Source organism: Oncorhynchus tshawytscha, unplaced genomic scaffold, assembly GCF_018296145.1.
Source record: "Oncorhynchus tshawytscha isolate Ot180627B unplaced genomic scaffold, Otsh_v2.0 Un_contig_13456_pilon_pilon, whole genome shotgun sequence".
Lineage (NCBI taxonomy): Eukaryota > Metazoa > Chordata > Actinopteri > Salmoniformes > Salmonidae > Oncorhynchus > Oncorhynchus tshawytscha.
The window spans coordinates 45,001-68,419 of record NW_024609074.1 but is presented as its reverse complement, the minus strand read 5'-3'; the positions used below and the strand labels follow the sequence as shown (position 1 = coordinate 68,419).

The 23,419-nt window shown below is 47.4% G+C and overlaps 1 protein-coding gene across 5 annotated transcripts in view; it reads right to left on the bottom strand.

Annotated features, from left to right (window-relative positions):
- Nucleotides 1–1,406: 1,406 nt before the first annotated feature.
- Nucleotides 1,407–23,419, bottom strand: part of LOC112241161 (BAH and coiled-coil domain-containing protein 1) — a 65,688-nt gene continuing 43,675 nt past the window's right edge. For 3 of the 5 annotated variants that reach the window (XM_042314123.1, XM_042314122.1, XM_042314124.1), the window contains exons 14-24: nucleotides 22,037–22,323; nucleotides 18,825–18,908; nucleotides 18,262–18,403; nucleotides 17,782–17,899; nucleotides 16,158–16,233; nucleotides 9,371–9,479; nucleotides 9,102–9,218; nucleotides 8,423–8,557; nucleotides 6,958–8,231; nucleotides 4,628–4,864; nucleotides 1,407–2,881 (exon numbers count right to left, since the gene is read on the bottom strand). In XM_042314123.1, coding sequence (XP_042170057.1) covers nucleotides 2,666–2,881; nucleotides 4,628–4,864; nucleotides 6,958–8,231; nucleotides 8,423–8,557; nucleotides 9,102–9,218; nucleotides 9,371–9,479; nucleotides 16,158–16,233; nucleotides 17,782–17,899; nucleotides 18,262–18,403; nucleotides 18,825–18,908; nucleotides 22,037–22,323 — 2,795 coding nt within the window. In that variant the 3' untranslated portion in view covers nucleotides 1,407–2,665. The remainder of the gene's footprint in view (nucleotides 2,882–4,627; nucleotides 4,865–6,957; nucleotides 8,232–8,422; nucleotides 8,558–9,101; nucleotides 9,219–9,370; nucleotides 9,480–16,157; nucleotides 16,234–17,781; nucleotides 17,900–18,261; nucleotides 18,404–18,824; nucleotides 18,909–22,036; nucleotides 22,324–23,419) is intronic. The other 2 variants (XM_042314120.1, XM_042314121.1) reach the window with 2 other exon arrangements.

Here is a 23,419-nt window from a genome sequence, read left to right as displayed (position 1 = left end):
TAGTCAGTCAGTCGCGCCACCGCAGACAGAGAGCAGGAGGGTCCGGTCCAAACAGGAAGTTATTCAGAGAGGTTTGTGGATGAGAATAATTCAGTGTTCCTGTATTCCGGTTTACTGCGCAGCCTCTTCAAAGACCAAACTGTTATTAACTAAACCAAATGTGACATCACACGGAGAAACAACGTCACGTTGTCATAGAGAGCTCATGGCTTGACGAGCAAACAGCAACATTGACAATAAATAAAGGTTGATGATGAGCAAATAAAGCATCGTAAGATCATAGAGGCTGAGACAAAATGTATTTGGCACAAAATAAAATAAAACATTTAAAAGAAATATTTTGATTCAGTGAGACTTTTAAACTATATCCATTGCTTTGTGAATTTGATTGTCCTTCACCGTTAACATTGAGTGCATGTGTGTTCCTAATTAAGAGGCATGTCTATTAGTTCATCAATAAACACAACTGCCGAATCTTCAACAAATTGTCAATATTCAAACCTTCTTTTGATGTTGACAGTACCTTGACCTTGGTATGACCTTATCAGCCACCTGTTTCAGGTCACTGATGAATTTTGGCCACAGGGACTTTGGACCTCACAGAGCTACAGGTACGTGTGCAAGAAAACCCATTGTCACAAAGCAAAGCCATATATGCACATAGGGGGACGTCTTGTATTCTCAGAGTGAGAAACAGTTTGATTATTAAGTTCCCAGGGATCTCTGAATAACACAGCTGCTTGATGTTCTTCGTATGTACTACTTCCATAGTACTTCATGAAGATCTTACAGAGTAGAAGCTTTGGTTTTTACAGGTCCAAATGTGTACTTAAAGTATAGCGCTTCTATACACCTGCATACGCAGACCAACTCATTTTGAATTGAATGATGTGGAGAGCATGCCACAATGGCATAGTTAAAGTGATGCCAGGGCAATATTAGAATGTATTTCAATACCAATAAAAATAAATATATGTAAATATCTGTATTTCTCACTTGTTAATAGTATTCTTTTGTAACCCGTGAATGCAGTCCACGTGGATCTGCTATGTAGCGAGGAACAACTGAAAAGTACATAAATAAAGATGGTTATAAAACAAAATAACACATGTGGAAAGTAACACATTTAAGGACACATTTACACTTCAACAGGATGGCTCCTCTCTCCTGTTATATCCTTCTTTCATTTCTGTGCTCTCTCTCTCTCTCTCTCTGAGTGAGACCTCTCCTGTTATATCCTTCTCTCATTTCTGTGCTCTCTCTCTCTCTCTCTGAGACCTCTCCTGTCATATCCTTCTCTCATTTCTGTCTCTCTGTCTGTCTGTCTGTCTGTCTGTCTGTCTGTCTGTCTGTCTGTCTGTCTGTCTGTCTGTCTGTCTGTCTGTCTGCCTGTCTGCCTGTCTGTCTGCCTGTCCTGCTGTCTGCCTGCCTGCCTGCCTGCCTGCCTGTCCTGCCTGCCTGCCTGCCTGTCTGTCTGTCTGTCTGTCTGTCTGTCTGTCTGTCTGTCTGTCTCAGCAGGTCATGTGTAGTGCAACACTTTTACATCTTAAGCTCATCGTCCCAAAGAAAAACACAAAGAGCCATATTCACCCCTCATAGAAAAATAAATCAATAAAAAAACATGGAAAGATACCTTTCATATATACTTGTATATAAAATAGTTGTTATATACATATAGACAACAACAACAAAAAGAACAGATAACTGACCTGTACAGTATACACCTGATCCATAAGAGAGACAAGAGGTACTGAAGTGTATGGCTTGACTGGAAAAATCATTCCAAATATTTACATCTTTATCATGGATATCTTATACATATTTTATCATCCCTGGAATCATGAAGACGAACTATGGAGTGTACATCCCATACCTCACTCACTCACTCACTCAGCTGAAATGAGGCAACCACAGGCCTGGTCCGGAGCGACCTAATGGTGCCTTGAGCTGTCCAATCCAAACCTATGTTCAGCTCTAATTTGGTGACCTATGATGGGTGAGTGGTGTAAAGATGAGGTGTGAAACAGTCCCTCAAACATGCCATCCTCAGTCTAAACTAAAGAGATGTTAAGTTGGACCAATGGAAAGTCAGTCGGGTGTCATTGACCTCCTGGATTGTGGTTGTTCAGGACCCAGATCCTTGTGTTCAGTTACCCAGTGAGGATGGGAGCAGAATGGGGTTCACTGCTGTGAATGGCTACCCCCTCCCCTTCTTCTAACTACACCCCAGTCTAGCAGCCATGTGTGTTGAGATATCCAGTGTAGACAGGGGACAGCCCTGCCTTGGCCCTGACGTCCACCACTAGTCAGCACTGACTAAGGCCAGGGGTCCTTCACTTCCTCCAGGACTGACCCATCTGGGAACCCTCCTACGGACTGAGTCAGGCCATGGGTCCTTCAGGCAAAGCCACAGGCACCTTGACCTTCACTTCCTCCAGGACTGACCCATCTGGGAACCCTCCTACGGACTGAGTCAGTCCATGGGTCCTTCAGGCAAAGCCACAGGCACCTTGACCTTCACTTCCTCCAGGACTGACCCATCTGGGAACCCTCCTACGGACTGAGTCAGACCAGGGGTCCTTCAGGCAAAGCTGCGGGGACCTTCACCTTCATTTCCCATCAGATGGGTGGTTCAGTAGTATCCTTAGGACAAGATGTCCTCAGCTCAGCAGACGATGGCCACCCCCTCAGCAGTGAGCAGTTGACCACTGGTGGGGTCATAGGTGCCAGCCAGATAGTACAGGCCTTGGGTGGTCACGCTGCTGCTGGGTTTCTGGCCGCGGGCCATGTGCTCATACTCCTCGCGGCTCACCACCTGGCACTTGTGGGAGATTGTCTGGACGTCATTCTCGTCCTCGTGGCACGACTGATACAGAGCGTGCTGAGGGAGGGAGGGAGGGAGGGAGGGAGGGAGGGAGGGAGGGAGGGAGGGAGGGAGGGAGGGAGGGAGGGAGGGAGGGAGGGAGGGAGGGAGGAGAGAGAGAGAGAGAGAGAGAGAGAGAGAGAGAGAGAGAGCAAATGTCAGTATTTTCAATCGACTCCAACTCTGAACACATAATATGCTGAGATACCAAAAGAATATGAAAGCTTGCTATCCCCTGTAATGTTACACTATGGTCGCGTTTCAAACAGATTAACAACCTGTGCATTATGATTGGTATGATAACAGATTAACAACCTGTGCATTATGATTGTTATGATAACAGATTAACAACCTGTGCACTATGATTGGTATGATAACAGATTAACAACCTGTGCACTATGATTGGTATGACAACAGATTAACAACCTGTGCACTATGATTGGTATGATAACAGATTAACAACCTGTGCACTATGATTGGTATGATAACAGATTAACAACCTGTGCACTATGATTGGTATGATAACAGATTAACAACCTGTGCACTATGATTGGTATGACAACAGATTAACAACCTGTGCACTACGATTGGTATGATAACAGATTTTTTTAACCTGTGCAACATCATTGGTATGATTCCAGATTAACAACCTGTGCACTAGGTTTGGTATGATAACAGATTAAAACCTGTGCACTATGATTGGTATGATAACAGATTAACAACCTGTGCACTAAAACCAGATTGGTATGACAACAGATTAACAACCTGTGCACTATGATTGAGGATGATAACAGATTAACAACCTGTGCACTATGATTGGTATGATAACAGATTAACAACCTGTGCACCATGATTGGTATGATTCCAGATTAACAACCTGTGCACTATGATTGGTATGATAACAGATTAACAACCTGTGCACTATGATTGGTATGACAACAGATTAACAACCTGTGCACTATGATTGGTATGATAACAGATTAACAACCTGTGCACTATGATTGGTATGACAACAGATTAACAACCTGTGCACTATGATTGGTATGACAACAGATTAACAACCTGTGCACTATGATTGGTATGATAACAGATTAACAACCTGTGCACTATGATTGGTATGATAACAGATTAACAACCTGTGCAATGATTGGTATGAAACTATGATTGGTATGATAACAGATTAACAACCTGTGCACTATGATTGGTATGATAACAGATTAACAACTGTAAACTATGATTGGTATGATAACAGATTAACAACCTGTGCTGTAATGATGGTATGATAACAGAAACCTGTGCACTATGATTGGCTGTAAACAGATTAACAACTGTGCACTATGATTGGTATGACAACAGATTAACAACCTGTGCTGTATGATTGGTATGACAACAGATTAACAACCTGTGCACTATGATTGGTATGAAACTAGATTAACAACCTGTGCACTATGATTGGTATGAAACAGATTAACAACCTGTAAACTATGATTGGTATGTAAACTATGTGCACTAAATTGGTATGATAACAGATTAACAACCTGTGCACTATGATTGGTATGACAACAGATTAACAACCTGTGCACTACGATTGGTATGATAACAGATTTTTTTATTGCTTGTGCAACATCAAGGAACATTCCCAACTAAAATTCCCCAAATTCCCAGGTTTTCCAGAAATCCCAGTTGAAGGATGCCCAGTTCCTAAAACCAGGATTTTGCAACCCAAATGGCAACAGAACGGTCTGAACCTGAATGTGGATGTACCTTGCTGTCGCGGTGCCTCTGGCCCAACTTGGTCTCCTCTGGGTGGTAGAACCACTTGACCTTCACCACCATGTTGGCGCTCCAGGATTCCCAGAAGTTCTCGATGCGGCCCACGTAGGGTAGGTGGGGCCGGCCGGCAGAGAGGAACATGGCACAGTCGCCCACTCGCACCGTGTCCCTTCCCCGTACGATGGCCTTGTAGAACAGCTTCCTGGACTTCCCCTTCAGCCCCCGCCTCTGTGGAGACACAGGAACACTCAGAACACACAGTCACGTCTAGGAACTAGGGGGTGGGATTCAATACAACTCAGATAAACGTCCTGTTCAATACGATAAACTTTTTAAAGACATTTCCCTGATGTTTTGCGGAGATCACGCTTGCTGTAAACTATGTGTCTGTAAACTATGTGGCTGTAAACTATGTGGCTGTAAACTATGTGGCTGTAAACTATGTGGCTGTAAACTATGTGGCTGTAAACTATGTGGCTGTAAACTATGTGGCTGTAAACTATGTGGCTGTAAACTATGTGGCTGTAAACTATGTGGCTGTAAACTATGTGGCTGTAAACTATGTGGCTGTAAACTATGTGGCTGTAAACTATGTGGCTGTAAACTATGTGGCTGTAAACTATGTGTCTGTAAACTATGTGGCTGTAAACTATGTGGCTGTAAACTATGTGGCTGTCAGCTCAAGGAGAAATCTCCTTTAGAAGTCACCCTCAGTGCACAGACTGATTATTGTGTTGGATTGAATACCAGTCTAGGCGTGCTTAAAGTCACCTTAAGTAGTTGGTATCTCTGGTCAATAGTGCGGCTCTAAAGGTCATGTACCTCTGCTACGGAGGATTGTGAGAGTTAGGGTCTCATGTACCTCTGTTATGGAGGATTGTGAGAGTTAGGGTCTCATGTACCTCTGCTATGGAGGATTGTGAGAGTTAGGGTCTCATGTTGAATACCTCCTCTTGTATGGAGGATTGTGAGGTTAGGGTCTCATGTACCTCTGCTACGGAGGATTGTGAGAGTTAGGGTCTCATGTACCTCTGCTACGGAGGATTGTGAGAGTTAGGGTCTCATGTACCTCTGCTATGGAGGATTGTGAGAGTTAGGGTCTCATGTACCTGCTATGGAGGATTGTGAGAGTTAGGGTCTCATGGAGGATTGTGAGAGTTAGGGTCTCATGTACCTTGGAGGATTGAGGGTTAGGGTCTCATGTACCTCTGCTACGGAGGATTGTGAGAGTTAGGGTCTCATGTACCTCTGCTATGGAGGATTGTGAGAGTTAGGGTCTCATGTACCTCTGCTACGGAGGATTGTGAGAGTTAGGGTCTCATGTACCTCTGCTACGGAGGATTGTGAGAGTTAGGGTCTCATGTACCTCTGCTACGGAGGATTGTGAGAGTTAGGGTCTCATGTACCTCTGCTACGGAGGATTGTGAGAGTTAGGGTCTCATGTACCTCTGCTACGGAGGATTGTGAGAGTTAGGGTCTCATGTACCTCTGCTACGGAGGATTGTGAGAGTTAGGGTCTCATGTACCTCTGCTATGGAGGATTGTGAGAGTTAGGGTCTCATGTACCTCTGCTATGGAGGATTGTGAGAGGGTTAGAGTCTCATGTAACTATTGTATGGAGGATTGTGAGAGGGTTAGGGTCTCATGTACCTATTGTATGGAGGATTGTGAGAGGGTTAGGGTCTCATGTAACTATTGTATGGAGGATTGTGAGAGGGTTAGGGTCTCATGTAACTATTGTATGGAGGATTGTGAGAGGGTTAGGGTCTCATGTACCTATTGTATGGAGGATTGTGAGAGGGTTAGGGTCTCATGTAACTATTGTATGGACGATTGTGAGAGGGTTAGGGTCTCATGTAACTAAGATATGGAGGATTGTGAGAGGGTTAGGGTCTCATGTAACTAAGACATGGAGGATTGTGAGAGGGTTAGGGTCTCATGTAACTAAGACATGGAGGATTGTGAGAGGGTTAGAGTCTCATGTAACTAAGATATGGAGGATTGTGAGAGGGTTAGAGTCTCATGTAACTAAGACATGAAGGATTGTGAGAGGGTTAGAGTCTCATGTAACTAAGATATGGAGGATTGTGAGAGTTAGGGTCTCATGTACCTAAGACATAGAGGATTGTGAGAGGGTTAGGGTCTCATGTAACTATTGTATGGAGGATTGTGAGAGGGTTAGGGTCTCATGTAACTAAGATATGGAGGATTGTGAGAGTTAGCGTCTCATGTAACTAAGATATGGAGGATTGTGAGAGGGTTAGGTCAGGAATAGATTGGCATAAACTTAATGACCATAGAAAGATCAACCCGTGTCTTACCTGAGTGGGGTTCCCCGACCACCTCCACATCTGTCTTCCCGGTAGGAACGTGTTCATCTTGGGTCTTGGTCCTGCATCACCGGGGATAACCCTTTGCCTCTTCACCAGGTCTCTGGGGGGTTTGGAGGGGGATGAGCTGCTACACTCCTTCCTTTTGAGAAGCTTGTTGTTGGCACTGTGGTCGTTGGTGGCTCCTCCTCCCTTGGTGTTGGATACGGCCACAGCCTTGGCCACGAAGGACTGTTGGCCCTGGTGGGGTCCGGCTGCAGCCGGGGGCTCAGGGGACTGCAGCAGGCCATGGTGAGAGGACAGGCAGCTCTGTAGCAGCAGCGTGGAGCTCTCCTCATCCTCCGAGCTGTAGGACGAGTCGTTATCCGAGGAGCACAGGCTGGAACTGGACATGGAGCCTGAGCTGGACGAACTTGAGGAACCAGAGGAAGAGGATGAGACGGAGAGGCGCGAGAGAAAGCTTCCTGCCGTCCTCAGTCCTCCAGAGGCTGCTGTGGCCAGTGCAGCCCCCCTTCTCCTCCTCCTCTCCTCCTCTTCCTCCTCCTCTTCGTTGTCCAGGTCCGAGTAGGAGCTGTGGCAGTCCCGATGGCAGCTGAGACCAAGCTCGCCGACACCGTACTCCCCCATAGCCAGGGAGGGAGAAGCCTTCCTCTGTGGAGGAGGGGCACCCTTAAGGAGGAGCTCAGCCCTCGAGGCAGAAACTCCCTTCCTGTTGTCCTTGACCAGCAGGACTGGGTGGGAGTAGGCCTCAGGCCTGGGGAGGCCGCCCACGCCTTTGGCCCCGAACCCAGAGCCACCGCCCAGCAGTAGCAGGGCCTTGCTGTTCTTCGTCTTGGGTGAAGTCACCCCCTCGTGATCCAGTTTGACCAGGAACTCCTGACTGCTCTTCCTGCTGCTCCGCGGCACCTCGCCGGGCCTCCGTCTCTGGACATAGGGCCCGGTCCTGGAACCCAGGGACATGCCGGTGGGCTGGGTGCTACAGAAGGAGGAGTAGCCGTTAGCGATGCTGCTGAAGGAGTCAACCTCGAAGGAGCTGCTGCTGAACAGACCCTTGGTCGGGGTAGAGACAGGGGCCGGGGGCAGGGGGAACAGGTGCGCCTCCCTCGTCCCCCTCAGGGCCTTCCTGGGAGTCCCGTTGAGCTGGAACAGATTTTCACAGGCCCTCTTCCTGGGGACGGCCACAGCCGGCCAGCTGAGCAGAGGGGCTGCGTTCTTATTGGTGCTGTCTGACAGGTTCTTCTTTTTCCCTGAACCTTTGGGTCTCCCTGCAATTGAAACCAATTGAATGTCTGGTAAGTCACCAATCAGTTCACACTACATATACCTTTACAAGATCAAGAGGTTACAAGAGATGAATGACACACACTTTTTCTGCGTCCCATCAGGCTAAATATACTATCAATTGTTTTTCAAATCGAGTGGATATAAAGCACGTATGTAGATGATCTTGTCTGACCTGGTCGTCTCCTGACAGGCTCTGTGCTGGCCTGTCTCTCCGAGACTCTCTCACTCAGGGGGGCTTTTTCCAGACTGAAGCTCCTCCGAGCCGCCCGGCCGCTAGACACCAGGTGGGCAGGGGACGACTCCGCACCTACAGAGGGACAGGAAGGGGAGGCGGGGGTTAATATATCTCTAACATACACCTGCATAATCACTGTCATAAGTAATACGTATAAGTAAGTAGCCTTGCACAAGCCTTGGCTAGTGTGAGCCGGAATGGCTCATAGAAGCAGGAGCCCATCTCCTGTTTCTGTAGCGTGAGGCAGCTTGATGTACAAGTTCATCCCCTGGACAGGAGGTTAGCCTATCATAGGACCTTACCCCCAAATCTATCTCCTTAATGCTCAGTGCCACGCAGAGGCGCATTGGCCCCATTTTTCGCTCTTTGTTATGCCTTGGCTAGGGATCGAACTACCAACCAATTACAGGGCAGACACTAACGCCAAGGCCACTGAGTTGGTCAATAAAGTCATAGTAATGTCTAAAATGCAGCAAGATATTGTCCATGATTCATAATGTGACTGGAAGGTCTCTTATAAGGTCTCATAATAATTGTAATGAGAAGGTCAGGTATAGTTAGTCACCCTGTAATCATACAAGGTGGATGACAGGCTGACACAAAAAGAGACACTCACAGTGGATCTGGTAGCCCGGGGGGAGGAGGCGGATGTTTAGGAGGGAGATCCTCCCCCTGTCTCCGTCATCAAACTCCACCATTACACCTCCCTGCTTCCCCTCCTCCCCTGAACCACCTGCATCAGCACAACGCAAACACACATTTAGAGAGGAACCACAGGCATTGTTAGTCAAATCGTCAAAGTGAATAAATTGCTAAATGAATCAAATAAATAATAAGAGAAAAGGATGAATGCGGACACAGAGAAAGTGATCCAGTATCTCTCACCTTGGCGTATGTTGCCTGGGTATAGGCAGCGAGAGCGTTCGCTCCAGTAGGCACACACCCTCATCCCCTCAGAGAGCACCGACTCTGTCTCTGGACGCACATCCAGGACCTGAAAGTCAAACAGACACTGAGTCAATCCAGATTCACTACAGACCGACAGCAAAGACACAAACACACACACACACACACACACACACAGACACACACCCTCATCCCCTCAGAGAGCACCGACTCTGTCTCTGGACGCACATCCAGGACCTGAAAGTCAAACAGACACTGAGTCAATCCAGATTCACTACAGACCGACAGCAAAGACACAAACACACACACACACACACACACACACACACACACACACACACCCTCAATCCCCTCAGAGAGCACCGACTCTGTCTCTGGACGCACATCCAGGACCTGAAAGTCAAACAGACACTGAGTCAATCCAGATTCACTACAGACCGACAGACAAAGCAAAGAAACACACACACACACACACACACACACACAGACACACACACACAGACACACACCCCCTCAGAGAGCACCGACTCTGTCTCTGGACGCACATCCAGGACCTGAAAGTCAAACAGACACTGAGTCAATGATCACTGGACGACACATCCAGGACCTGAAAGTCAAACAGACACTGAGTCAATCCAGATTCACTACAGACCGACAGCAAAGACACAAACACAAACACACACACACACACACACACACACACACACACACACACAGACACACACCCTCGTCCCCTCAGAGAGCACTCTGTCTCTGGACGCACATCAGGACCTGAAAGTCAAACAGACACTGAGTCAATCCAGATTCACTACAGACCGACAGCAAAGACACAAACACACACAGACACACACACACACACACAGACACTGTCTCTGGAGCACCGACTCTGTCTCTGGACGCACATCCAGGACCTGAAAGTCAAACAGACACTGAGTCAATCCAGATTCACTACAGACCGACAGCAAAGACACAAACACACACACACACACACACAGACACACACACACGGCTGGTCACTGTGCCACACCGCCAAGCAGCACTATCTCATGCCAATGTGCCAGTCACAGCTGAAAGGAGCGGAAGCTGTGATGCAGTAGATCCTGACTGAAGTAATACTAAGGAGGAGATGAATGGGGGGACTGTGATTGCAGGTTGCCAGATTCTCCTCCCTGACAATGCAGCCAGGGCCCAGCATCCGCCACTCACTGGAGCCCCTTTCAGGATGTTTTCATTTCCGGTTGCCATGGAGAGGGGTCCCTTGACTGACGATGTGTGAGGTATAGGCGGGAATGCGTATGTGTATGTGTTTTGGTGGTGTGTTTGTGTGACTGTGTGTTTGTGTGTTCATGGTTGTGTGTGTTTCTGCGCACACACGCACGTGAATACATATATGTGTGAGTGGGACCTCAGGCTCTGCTCAGGGGATATGGGGTCCTGGTGTAGGAGGTATTCATGAAAGGCTGTTGAACATGGGGTCCTGGTGTAGGAGGTATTCATGAAAGGCTGTTGAACATGGGGTCTTGGTGTAGGTGGTATTCATGAAAGGCTGTTGAACATGGGGTCCTGGTGTAGGAGGTATTCATGAAAGGCTGTTGAACATGGGGTCTTGGTGTAGGAGGTATTCATGAAAGGCTATTGAACATGGGGTCTTGGTGTAGGAGGTATTCATGAAAGGCTATTGAACATGGGGTCCTGGTGTAGGATGTATTCATGAAAGGCTATTGAACATGGGGTCTTGGTGTAGGTGGTATTCATGAAAGGCTGTTGAACATGGGGTCTTGGTGTAGGTGGTATTCATGAAAGGCTGTTGAACATGGGGTCTTGGTGTAGGAGGTATTCATGAAAGGCTGTTGAACATGGGGTCTTGGTGTAGGTGGTATTCATGAAAGGCTATTGAACATGGGGTCTTGGTGTAGGAGGTATTCATGAAAGGCTGTTGAACATGGGGTCTTGGTGTAGGAGGTATTCATGAATGGCTGTTGGAAGAAAGTGGAATAAGACAAGAAAGTGGAAGTATGGTGTAATCACGAACAGCTGCTATCCGACGGCTGTTTACACAGCGGACATGCACACACTCTACACAGCGGAAGGCACACACACACGTTACAAAGTGGACAACACAGCTGCCAAGGGTAGGGCACTGTGGACTGACTACGCAACTGGGCTTAGGGGAAACCCCCCTTTAACACTAGTTGAGAAATGCTTATGTGTCAGGGAGAGAAACACTGTTAGGATTTTGACTAAAGGATACTTGTCTGCTTGTGAGAGAGAGAGAGAGATGAGAAAGATTGAGCACTGTGTGTGTGTGTGTGTGTGTGTGTGTGTGTGTGTGTGTGTGTGTGTGTGTGTGTGTGTGTGTGTGTGTTGTCCTGGCAGCCACGATGCCAAGAATGACAGTCATGACCATGCTATTTCCCCACTGGAGATCAATAAAGTTTATTAAAATGATGACTTGGCGAGGATCCTCCTAGTTACTAAAGTATATAAAGTAGCAGTGAGAGGATCCTCATAGTTACTAAAGTATATAAAGTAGCAGTGAGAGGATCCTCCTAGTTACTAAAGTATATAAAGTAGAGGATCCTCCTGGTTACTAAAGTATGTCAAGTCGGAATGATGCAAAAAAAACATTGGTTGTCCTCTACACACTATCCTCTCCTGTCTCCTTGGAGGAAGGTGTGTGTGGTGTGTGTGTGTATGTGTGTGTGGTGTGGTGTGGTGTGTGTGTGGTATGTGTGTGTGTGTATGTGTGTGTGTGTGTGTGTGTGTGTGTGTGTTTGTATGTGTGTGTGTGGTGTGTGTGTGTGTGTGTGTGTGGTGTGGTGTGGTGTGGTGTGGTGTGGTGTGTGTGTGTGTGTGTGTGTGTGTGTGTGTGTGTGTGTGTGTGTGTGTTGTGGGTCTAAGGTCTCTGTTATGAGATGACCCAGCTGCCACTGAGCCCTAGCACCAGGATGTCATCAGAATGTGGGGCAAAAGTCACCAGTTCGGTTTACAATAAACACCAGCAGAGCTTTCCTCCCAGGAAAAACACACATACGCACATGCACGCAAACACACACACACACACATGCACGCAAACACACACACACACACACATGCACGCAAACACACACACACACACATGCACGCAAACACACACACACACATGCACGCAAACACACACACACACACATGCACGCAAACACACACACACACACACATGCACGCAAACACACACACACAGGAACGAGAAAGCTTACTTGAACTAGTTACACAGCGAAACACAAATGAATGCCCGCCAAGAATGCCCTGTGGTTTACAGTGTATAATTAGGCTTCATTTCACTGATGTCTTAGATAAACTGTAACGTTAGCTTAGCCTGGAGCACCATCAGAAACTACAGACAGCAAACACACACACTCTGCTACTCAAACCCAGGTGCTAAAGAGAAGATCTAACTGAGGGTTGAGATTGTTAGTTTTATTGGAGTACTAACTGGTATCTGGTATGTATTTTCTCTGGCTACGGCTGCTATCCTACCTGCTCATCATTAGCAGGGTCGTGTTCATTAGCGAACGCAACATATTTGTTTTTTAAGCGCTTTGCAAATGAGCGTTTCTCCTTGCACATGTCCAGGTAATCCCTCCCTGTTTCCGTGTGGTTTCTTCCCGTTGGTGCCTAATGAACATGACCCTGAACGGTTCTTTATATGTTCTGCTAGATCTACAGGTAACTGACAACATAAAGGAAACACCAACATGAAGAGTCTTAATTGGGCGTTGGGCCACCAGGAGCCACCAGATCAGCGTCTGAAACTCTATTGGAGGGATGCGACACCATTCATCCACAAGAAAATCCAGAATTGGGTGGAAAAACTAAGTCTCAGGTACCGCTTCAGAATCACCCATAAGTGTTCAACTGGATTGAGATCTGGTGACTGAGACACACACACACACACACACACACACACACACACACACACTTTTAAACCCCCTGTGCTCCTTTGAGACCACTATTTCAAAGTCACTGAGATGTTCTTCTTCTAGCCATTGTAGCCAAAATAATGGGCAACGTGTCATTTTTATACATGACCCTAAGCATGATGGGATGTTAATTGCTTCATTAACTCAGGAACCACCACTGTGTTCCCTTTATGCTGGCAGCTACAGTTTGTCTACAGTATGAGCCTGTGTCAGTATGGGCAGCCTGTGTCTCCATCAGTATGTGCAGCCTGTGTCTCCATCAGTATGGGCAGCCTGTGTCTCCATCAGTATGTGCAGCCTGTGTCTCCATCAGTATGGGCAGCCTGTGCCTCCATCAGTATGGGCAGCCTGTGTCAGTATGGGCAGCCTGTGTCTCCATCAGTATGGGCAGCCTGTGTCTCCATCAGTATGGGCAGCCTGTGTCAGTATGGGCAGCCTGTGTCTCCATCAGTATGGGCAGCCTGTGTCAGTATGGGCAGCCTGTGTCTCCATCAGTATGGGCAGCCTGTGTCAGTATGGGCAGCCTGTGTCTCCATCAGTATGGGCAGCCTGTGTCAGTATGGGCAGCCTGTGTCTCCATCAGTATGGGCAGCCTGTGCTCCATCAGTATGGGCAGCCTGTGTCTCCATCAGTATGGGCAGCCTGTGCAGTATGGGCAGCCTCTCCATCAGTATGGGCAGCCTGTGTCAGTATGGGCAGCCTGTGTCTCCATCAGTATGGGCAGCCTGTGTCTCCATCAGTATGGGCAGCCTGTGTCAGTATGGGCAGCCTGTGTCTCCATCAGTATGGGCAGCCTGTGTCAGTATGGGCAGCCTGTGTCTCCATCAGTATGGGGGCAGCCTGTGTCTCCATCAGTATGGGCAGCCTGTGTCTCCATCAGTATGGGCAGCCTGTGCAGCATCAGTATGGGCAGCCTGTGTCTCCATCAGTATGGGCAGCCTGAGTCTCCATCAGTATGGGCAGCCTCAGTATGGGCAGCCTGTGTCTCCATCAGTATGGGCAGCCTGTGTCTCCATCAGTATGGGCAGCCTGTGTCTCCATCAGTATGGGCAGCCTGTGTCAGTATGGGCAGCCTGTGTCTCCATCAGTATGGGCAGCCTGTGCCTCCATCAGTATGGACAGCCTGTGTCTCCATCAGTATGGGCAGCCTGTGTCTCCATCAGTATGGGCAGCCTGTGCCCATCAGTAGCCTGTATCTCCATGGGCAGCCTGTGTCTCCATCAGTATGGGCAGCCTGTGTCTCCATCAGTATGGGCAGCCTGTGTCTCCACAGTATGGGCAGCCTGTGTCTCCATCAGTATGGGCAGCCTGTGTCTCCATCAGTATGGGCAGCCTGTGTCTCCATCAGTATGGGCAGCCTGTGTCTCCATCAGTATGGGCAGCCTGTGTCTCCATCAGTATGGGCAGCCTGAGTCTCCATCAGTATGGGCAGCCTGTGTCTCCATCAGTATGGGCAGCCTGTGTCTCCATCAGTATGGGCAGCCTGTGTCTCCATCAGTATGTGCAGCCTGTGTCTCCATCAGTATGTGCAGCCTGTGTCTCCATCAGTATGGGCAGCCTGTGTCTCCATCAGTAGTAGCCTGTGTCTCCATCAGTATGTGCAGCCTGTGTCTCCATCAGTATGTGCAGCCTGTGTCTCCATCAGTATGTGCAGCCTGTGTCTCCATCAGTATGTGCAGCCTGTGTCTCCATCAGTATGGGCAGCCTGTGTCTCCATCAGTATGTGCAGCCTGTGTCTCCATCAGTATGTGCAGCCTGTGTCTCCATCAGTATGGGCAGCCTGTGTTACCAGGAGGGGAAGTCTGCGTCGTCTCCCATTAAGACACAACACATGTATGGAGCAGGTGATAGAGGGATTATCACTACTCAGTGACTTGGTTAAAAGTACACACACACGAGCACAGAAACTCACAGAGGGTAGAGGGCAGTAGAGGAGAGGACAGTAGAGGACAGGAGAGGACAGTAGAGCAGAGGACAGTAAAGGAGAGGACATTAGAGGACAGTAGAGGAGAGGACAGTAAAGGAGAAGACAGTAAAGGAGAAGACAGTAGAGGACAGGAGAGGACAGTAGAGGAGAGGACAGTAAAGGAGAGGACATTAGAGGAGAGGACAGTAGAGGAGAGGACAGTAGAGGAGAGGACATTAGAGGAGAGGACAGTAGAGGAGAGGACAGTAGAGGAGAGGACAGTAAAGGAGAGGACATTAGAGGAGAGGACAGTAGAGGAGAGGACAGTAGAGGACAGTAGAGGAGAGGACAGTAAAGGAGAGGACATTAGAGGAGAGGACAGTAGAGGACAGTAGAGGAGAGGACAGTAAAGGACAGTAGAGGAGATGACAGTAGAAGAGAGGACAGGAGAGGACAGTAGAGGAGAGGACAGTAGAGGAGAGGACAGTAGAGGAGAGGACAGTAGATGAGAGGACAGTAGAGGAGAGGAGAGTAGAGTAGAGGACAGTAGAGGAGAGGACAGTAGAGGACAGTAGAGGAGAGGACAGTAGAGGAGAGGACAGTAGAGGACAGTAGAGGAGAGGACAGTAGAGGAGAGGAGAGTAGAGGACAGTAGAAGAGAGGACAGTAGAGGAGAGGACAGTAGAGGAGAGGACAGTAGAGGACAGTAGAAGAGAGGACAGTAGAGCAGAGGAGAGTAGAGGACAGTAGAAGAGAGGACAGTAGAGGAGAGGACAGTAGAGGAGAAGGAAGAGGGATTGAGGAGGATCCAGAGTGGGTTAGTCCAGCGTGGCCACATCCCAGAGGTCTAGGTGTGGGGGGAACTATTGTTTTCTAAAGAGGGGGTAGGAACTGAACTCACCGCTTCCTGCAGCAGTTGCTCCAGTGAGTAGATTCTGGGGCGGTTTCCTCTCTCCCCGTCAATAACAATGCTGTAGCTGGAGATTGAGAAAGAGGAGAGAGAGAGAGCGAGAGAGAGAGAGAGAGAGAGAGAGGAAGAGGAAGGGAGAGAGAGAGAGGAAGAGAGAGAAAGGAATAGAGATAGAGAGAGGAAGAGGAAGGGAGAGAAAGAGAGGGAGAGAGAGCGAGAGAGGAAGAACAGAGAGAGAGAGAGAGAGAGGAAGAGCAGAGAGAGAAAACTATTTTCAGCTGTGTGGGTATTATGCCTGCCTGGTTTCACGTGTCACTGTCCCACTCCTCTGTTCCACTTGCCTGCTGCCGGAGCAGCATTATCAACACTCTTCTACTCAGAGTGAGCTGGGTGAGAGAAGACATGGAGTTATGTAACAGAGAGAGGAGGAGGATAGAGAGAGAGGAGGAGGAGAGAGGGAGGAGGAGGAGGAGGAGAGAGTGAGGAGGAGGAGGAGGAGAGAGGGAGGAGGAGGAGAGAGAGGGAGGAGGAGGAGAGAGAGGGAGAAAGGAAGAGAGAGAGCTCTGCAGGGGGTGTATGGACTCCTTCTGGAGTGAGAGGCTAAGATGCCAACACTGAGTCACTCACTGCAGAGAAGACCAACCATGGCTCCCAGCCACTGAGGTAGAAGTGGCTGATACTGTATATACTGTGTGTGCGTGCGTGTGTGTGTGTGTGTACTCACTAGTGTAAGATGCTCTGGATAAGAGTGTCTGCTAACTGACTGACATGTAGATGTAAAGGTATAGTTACATGTCTGGCAGCTCCAGTGTGTGTGTGTGTGTGTGTGTGTGTGTGTGTGTGTGTGTGTGTGTGTGTGTGTGTGTGTGTGTGTGTGTGTGTGTGTGTAAGAGTGTCTGTACTCACTAGTGTAAGATGCTCTGGATAAGAGTGTCTGCTAACTGACTGACATGTAGATGTAAAGGTATAGTTACCTGTCTGGCAGCTCCAGTGTGTGTGTGTGTGTGTGTGTGTGTGTGTGTGTGTGTGTGTGTGTACTCACTAGTGTAAGATGCTCTGGATAAGAGTGTCTGCTAACTGACTGACATGTAGATGTAAAGGTATAGTTACATGTCTGGCAGCTCCAGTGTGTGTGTGTCTGTGTGTGTTTGTGTGGGTGCTGTGTGTGTGTGTGTGTGTGTGTGTGTGTGTGTGTGTGTGTGTGTGTGTGTGTGTGTGTGTGTGTGTACTCACTAGTGTAAGATGCTCTGGATAAGAGTGTCTGCTAACTGACTGACATGTAGATGTAAAGGTATAGTTACATGTCTGGCAGCTCCAGTGTGTGTGTGTGTGTGTGTGTGTGTGTGTGTGTGTGTGTGTGTGTGTGTGTGTGTGTGTGTGTGTACTCACTAGTGTAAGATGCTCTGGATAAGAGTGTCTGCTAACTGACTGACATGTAGATGTAAAGGTATAGTTACATGTCTGGCAGCTCCAGTGTGTGTGTGTGTGTGTGTGTGTGTGTGTGTGTGTGTGTGTGTGTGTGTGTGTGTGTGTGTGTGTGTACTCACTAGTGTAAGATGCTCTGGATAAGAGTGTCTGCTAACTGACTGACATGTAGATGTAAAGGTATAGTTACATGTCTGGCAGCTCCAGTGTGTGGACCCGGGCTGCGTAGAGAAGTTCATCCTCCTTGGAGATCAGCACCCTGAGTCCATCTGTCAGCAGCTGTCTGGTCAGGACACAGCTGGGGGCTGCTGGGTAAGGCGTACACAGGCATTTAATGAAAGACCGCACACATCAACAGTGTGTATGGAAGTGCATATTTGTTCCCTCCTATCTTGTGTGTGTGTGTGTGTGTGTGTGTGTGTGTGTGTGTGAGTGTGAGTGTGAGTGTGTCTGTGTCTGTGTCTGTGTCTGTGTCTGTGTGTGTGGTGTGTGTTTAACTATTGCTGTGGTAATCAGAAGTCCTCACAAGGATTGTAAAACAAGGAAAATTAGGTTAGGGTTAGATTTAGGGTTAGAAGTTAGGGAAAATAGGATTTTGGATGGGAATCAATTATTTGGTCCCCACAAAGACAGTAATACAAAACTGTGTGTGACAGTGTTCCCTCCTCACCTAGTGGACTCCTGGGGTTGTGATGGTATGATGGGTTACTGTCCTCATCCCCCTCTGAGAAGCTGCTATCATCCTCATCCATCTGAAAGCCCTCGTCCGCCGCCATGCTCTCTAGTAGACGGCTCACTGCACGGCCCTTGGGCTGGGGGAGAGAGAGAGAGAGAGAGAGACAGAGAGAGAGAGGGGAAGTTAGTTAGCATGTAACTCAGAGATTGACACTAAACACTGCATATGCAGTATGTCCCCTGGAGGTAATCATTTTCCCTGACATAGTTTCACTCTTCCACATAAGAAGGTGCGATCCACACTCCCCCAATCCCCCATTTCCCGCCCCCCACCCCCCTTCACACAGTTACTCAGCAGGGAGGGAGTGGGATGTGGCCTGGTACTATATCCATGGTGATTGAGCATATCACTTTGAATTCCAGGCTGTCAGATGCTAAATGCTAAATGACATACCGGTACTATGAATGTAGGACCTACCAATGGCAAATCAGATCAGACAAATGAAAGGTTAGAGGTTAGAGGTGAGCAATGAGGGCCGATTGAGTGATTCTGATTACCTGTTTGTTTCGGATCCTCCTCCCCCTGCAACTGTTGTCGTCACTCTGAGGTGATTGGACACCGCCTGACCAGCAACTTCTCCTCTGTGACATGTGACCAGGAAGAGAGGTGTGAGTGAGTGAGTAAATGAGTGTGCGAGTGTGTGTGTGTGTGTGTGTGTGCGTGTGAGCATGTGTGCGCTTGTGTGTGTGTGTGGATCTCTGCATGGCTAGTTAGTGCTACAGTATGAATCATCCCAGTGTGAGGAGAGAAAGGCGTCAGATTGTCATGGTTATGTGAGAGATCGAGATACAGACTGAAGTTGTGTAATTGTCTAAATTCTAAATCTTTCAATATATTCACTTTTAGATAAAAAAAGGTCTATCTAGAACCTAAAAGGGTTTTTTGGCTGTCCCCATAGGAGAACCCTTTGAAGAACCCTTTATGGTTCCAAGTAGAACCCTTCTGGTTCCAGATAGAACCCTTTTGGTTCGAGGTAGAAACCTTTTGGGTTCTATGTAGAACCCGTGCCACAGAGCGTTCTACGTGGAACCCCAGAGGGTTCTTCTATGGGGACAGTCGAAGAACCCTTTTGGAACCCTTTTTCTAAGAGTATATCACACTCTTGGTTAACTTCACATGTTCTAAGAGGTTGAAGTTGTGTCATTGTAACTTGGTTCAGTTTTGCATTTACCTCCACTAATGGTTAAGGGTAGGATTTGAATAAGGGAAGCTGATCCTAGATCTGTACCTAGGCAGTGGTGTAAAGTACTTAAGTCGTTTTTTGGGGTATCTGTACTTTACTATTTATATTTTTGACAACAATTACTTTTAGTTCACTACATTCCTAAAGAAAATGATGTATTTTTTACTCCATACATTTTCCCTGACACCCAACACAACTAGTAGCATTTTGAATGTTTATTAGCAGGACAGGAAAATGGTCCAATTCACACACTTATGAAGAAAACATCCCTGGTCATCCCTACTGCCTCTGATCTGGTGGACTCACTAAACACACATGCTTAGCTTGTAAATGATGTCTGAGTATTGGAGTGTGCCCCTTGCTATCTGTAAATGATGTCTGAGTATTGGAGTGTGCCCCTGGCTATCTGTAAATGATGTCTGAGTATTGGAGTGTGCCCCTGGCTATCTGTAAATGTCTGAGTATTGGAGTGTGCCCCTGGCTATCTGTAAATGATGTCTGAGTATTGGAGTGTGCCCCTGGCTATCTGTAAATGATGTCTGAGTATTGGAGTGTGCCCCTGGCTATCTGTAAATGATGTCTGAGTATTGGAGTGTGCCCCTGGCTATCTGTAAATGATGTCTGAGTATTGGAGTGTGCCCCTGGCTATCTGTAAATGATGTCTGAGTATTGGAGTGTGCCCCTGGCTATCTGTAAATGATGTCTGAGTATTGGAGTGTGCCCCTGGCTATCTGTAAATGATGTCTGAGTATTGGAGTGTGCCCCTGGCTATCTGTAAATGATGTCTGAGTAAATGATGTCTGAGTATTGGAGTGTGCCCCTGGCTATCTGTAAATGATGTCTGAGTATTGGAGTGTGCCCCTGGCTATCTGTAAATGATGTCTGAGTATTGGAGTGTGCCCCTGGCTATCTGTAAATGATGTCTGAGTATTGGAGTGTGCCCCTGGCTATCTGTAAATGATGTCTGAGTATTGGAGTGTGCCCCTGGCTATCTGTAAATGATGTCTGAGTATTGGAGTGTGCCCCTGGCTATCTGTAAATGATGTCTGAGTATTGGAGTGTGCCCTGGCTATCTGTAAATTATGTCTGAGTATTGGAGTGTGCCCCTGGCTATCTGTAAATGATGTCTGAGTATTGGAGTGTGCCCCTGGCTATCTGTAAATGATGTCTGAGTATTGGAGTGTGCCCCTGGCTATCTGTAAATGATGTCTGAGTATTGGAGTGTGCCCCTGGCTATCTGTAAATGATGTCTGAGTATTGGAGTGTGCCCCTGGCTATCTGTAAATGATGTCTGAGTATTGGAGTGTGCCCCTGGCTATCTGTAAATGATGTCTGAGTATTGGAGTGTGCCCCTGGCTATCTGTAAATGATGTCTGAGTATTGGAGTATCTGTAAATGATGTCTGAGTATTGCCCCTGGCTATCTGTAAATGATGTCTGAGTATTGGAGTGTGCCCTGGCTATCTGTAAATGATGTCTGAGTATTGGAGTGTGCCCCTGGCTATCTGTAAATGATGTCTGAGTATTGGAGTGTGCCCCTGGCTATCTGTAAATGATGTCTGAGTATTGGAGTGTGCCCCTGGCTATCTGTAAATGATGTCTGGGTATTGGAGAATGCCCCTGGCTATCTGTAAATGATGTCTGAGTATTGCCCCTGGCTATCTGTAAATGATGTCTGAGTATTGGAGTGTGCCCCTGGCTATCTGTAAATGATGTCTGGGTATTGGAGAATGCCCCTGGCTATCTGTAAATGATGTCTGAGTATTGGAGAATGCCCCTGGCTATCTGTAAATGATGTCTGAGTATTGGAGAATGCCCCTGGCTATCTGTAAATGATGTCTGAGTATTGGAGTGTGCCCCTGGCTATCTGTAAATGATGTCTGAGTATTGGAGAATGCCCCTGGCTATCTGTAAATGATGTCTGAGTATTGGAGAATGCCCCTGGCTATCTGTAAATGATGTCTGAGTATTGGAGAATGCCCCTGGCTATCTGTAAATGATGTCTGAGTATTGGAGAATGCCCCTGGCTATCCGTACATTTAAAAAACAGAAGATTGTGCCGTATGATTTTCTTAATACTAGGAATTTTGAACGATTTAGACTTTTTCTTTTGATACTTAAATATATATTAGCAATTCCATTTATTTTTGATACTCAAGTACATTTAAAACCAAATACTTTTGGACTTTTACTCAAGTAGTATTCTACTGGGTGACTTTCACTTTTACTTGAGTCATTTTCTATTAAGGAGTTTTTCCACCACTGTACCTAGGGGAACCTTCACCTGGATCGATTCCATACATCACATACAAACCACTCTGGTGCATATCAATGACTGAATAATCCTGATCTCTAGGACATACCCTGTGAATAGCTAGCTTTTCGGTGGAGCGACTGGGTAAGACTCTTTAGGAGGGTGGTCAGGTGTCTTTGTGAGACAGAGGTCCTGGGTTAGAGCCTTGGTATGAGCTGAAACAGGAGGAAGCGGTACTTGCCAACAGAGCAGGGTGACGTCCTTAACACTAACCTTGTTAATGGGTCCCCTCAGCATGGTGCTCTTGCGTGTGGCCCTCTTCAGCCTCTCACTGGTGGTGGGGAAGGTGACCGGCCCCATGGTCCTCCGGTAGAGGCTGCCCCGGGTCCCTAGGCTCTCCCGGCGAGGCTCCTGGGACCTGGGTCCGCCGGCCCTCCTCATCCCCTCTGACTGGTCCTGATACTCTGGGTGCTTCTTGGCTGCAGTGACCATGCCAAGCCTACAGGGGGCCCTCTTCCTCACCTTCACCTCTCCCTCTGCCCCGGACAAACTCTGGGAACCTTCATGGTTCAATCGAGAATTATATTTAGTAATACTGCATTTAGTATTTTAGTCATTTAGCATTCTCATTCAGTGTGACTTACAATCCAATTAGTGCATTCAACTAAAGGTAAAATAACCTCATATACAGTGGGGCAAAAAAGTATTTGGTCAGCCACCAATTGTGCAAGTTCTCCCACTTAAAAAGATGAGAGAGGCCTGTAATTTTCATCATAGGTAAACTTCAACTATGACAGACAAAATGAGAAAAGAAAATCCAGAAAATCACATTGTAGGATTTTTAATGAATTTATTTGCAAATTATGGTGGAAAATAAGTATTTGGTCACCTACAAACAAGCAAGATTTCTGGCTCTCACAGACCTGTAACTTCTTCTTTAAGAGGCTCCTCTGTCCTCCACTCGTTACCTGTATTAATGGCACCTTTTTGAACTTGTCATCAGTATAAAAGACACCTGTCCACAACCTCAAACAGTCACACTCCAAACTCAACTATGGCCAAGACCAAAGAGCTGTCAAAGGACACCAGAAACAAAATTGTAGACCTGCACCAGGCTGGGAAGACTGAATCTGCAATAGGTAAGCAGCTTGGTTTGAAGAAATCAACTGTGGGAGCAATTATTAGGAAATGGAAGACATACAAGACCACTGATAATCTCCCTCGATCTGGGGCTCCACGCAAGATCTCACCCCGTGGGGTCAAAATGATCACAAGAACGGTGAGCAAAAATCCCAGAACCACACGGGGGGACCTAGTGAATGACCTGCTCAGAGCTGGGACCAAAGTAACAAAGCCTACCATCAGTAACACACTACGCCGCCAGGGACTCAAATCCTGCAGTGCCAGACGTGTCCCCTGCTTAAGCCAGTACATATCCAGGCCCGTCTGAAGTTTGCTAGAGAGCATTTGGATGATCCAGAAGAAGATTGGGAGAATGTCATATGGTCAGATGAAACCAAAATATAACTTTTTGGTAAAAACTCAACTCGTCTTATTTGGAGGAAAAAGAATGCTGAGTTGCATCCAAAGAACACCATACCTACTGTGAAGCATGGGGGTGGAAACATCATGCTTTGGGGCTGTTTTTCTGCAACG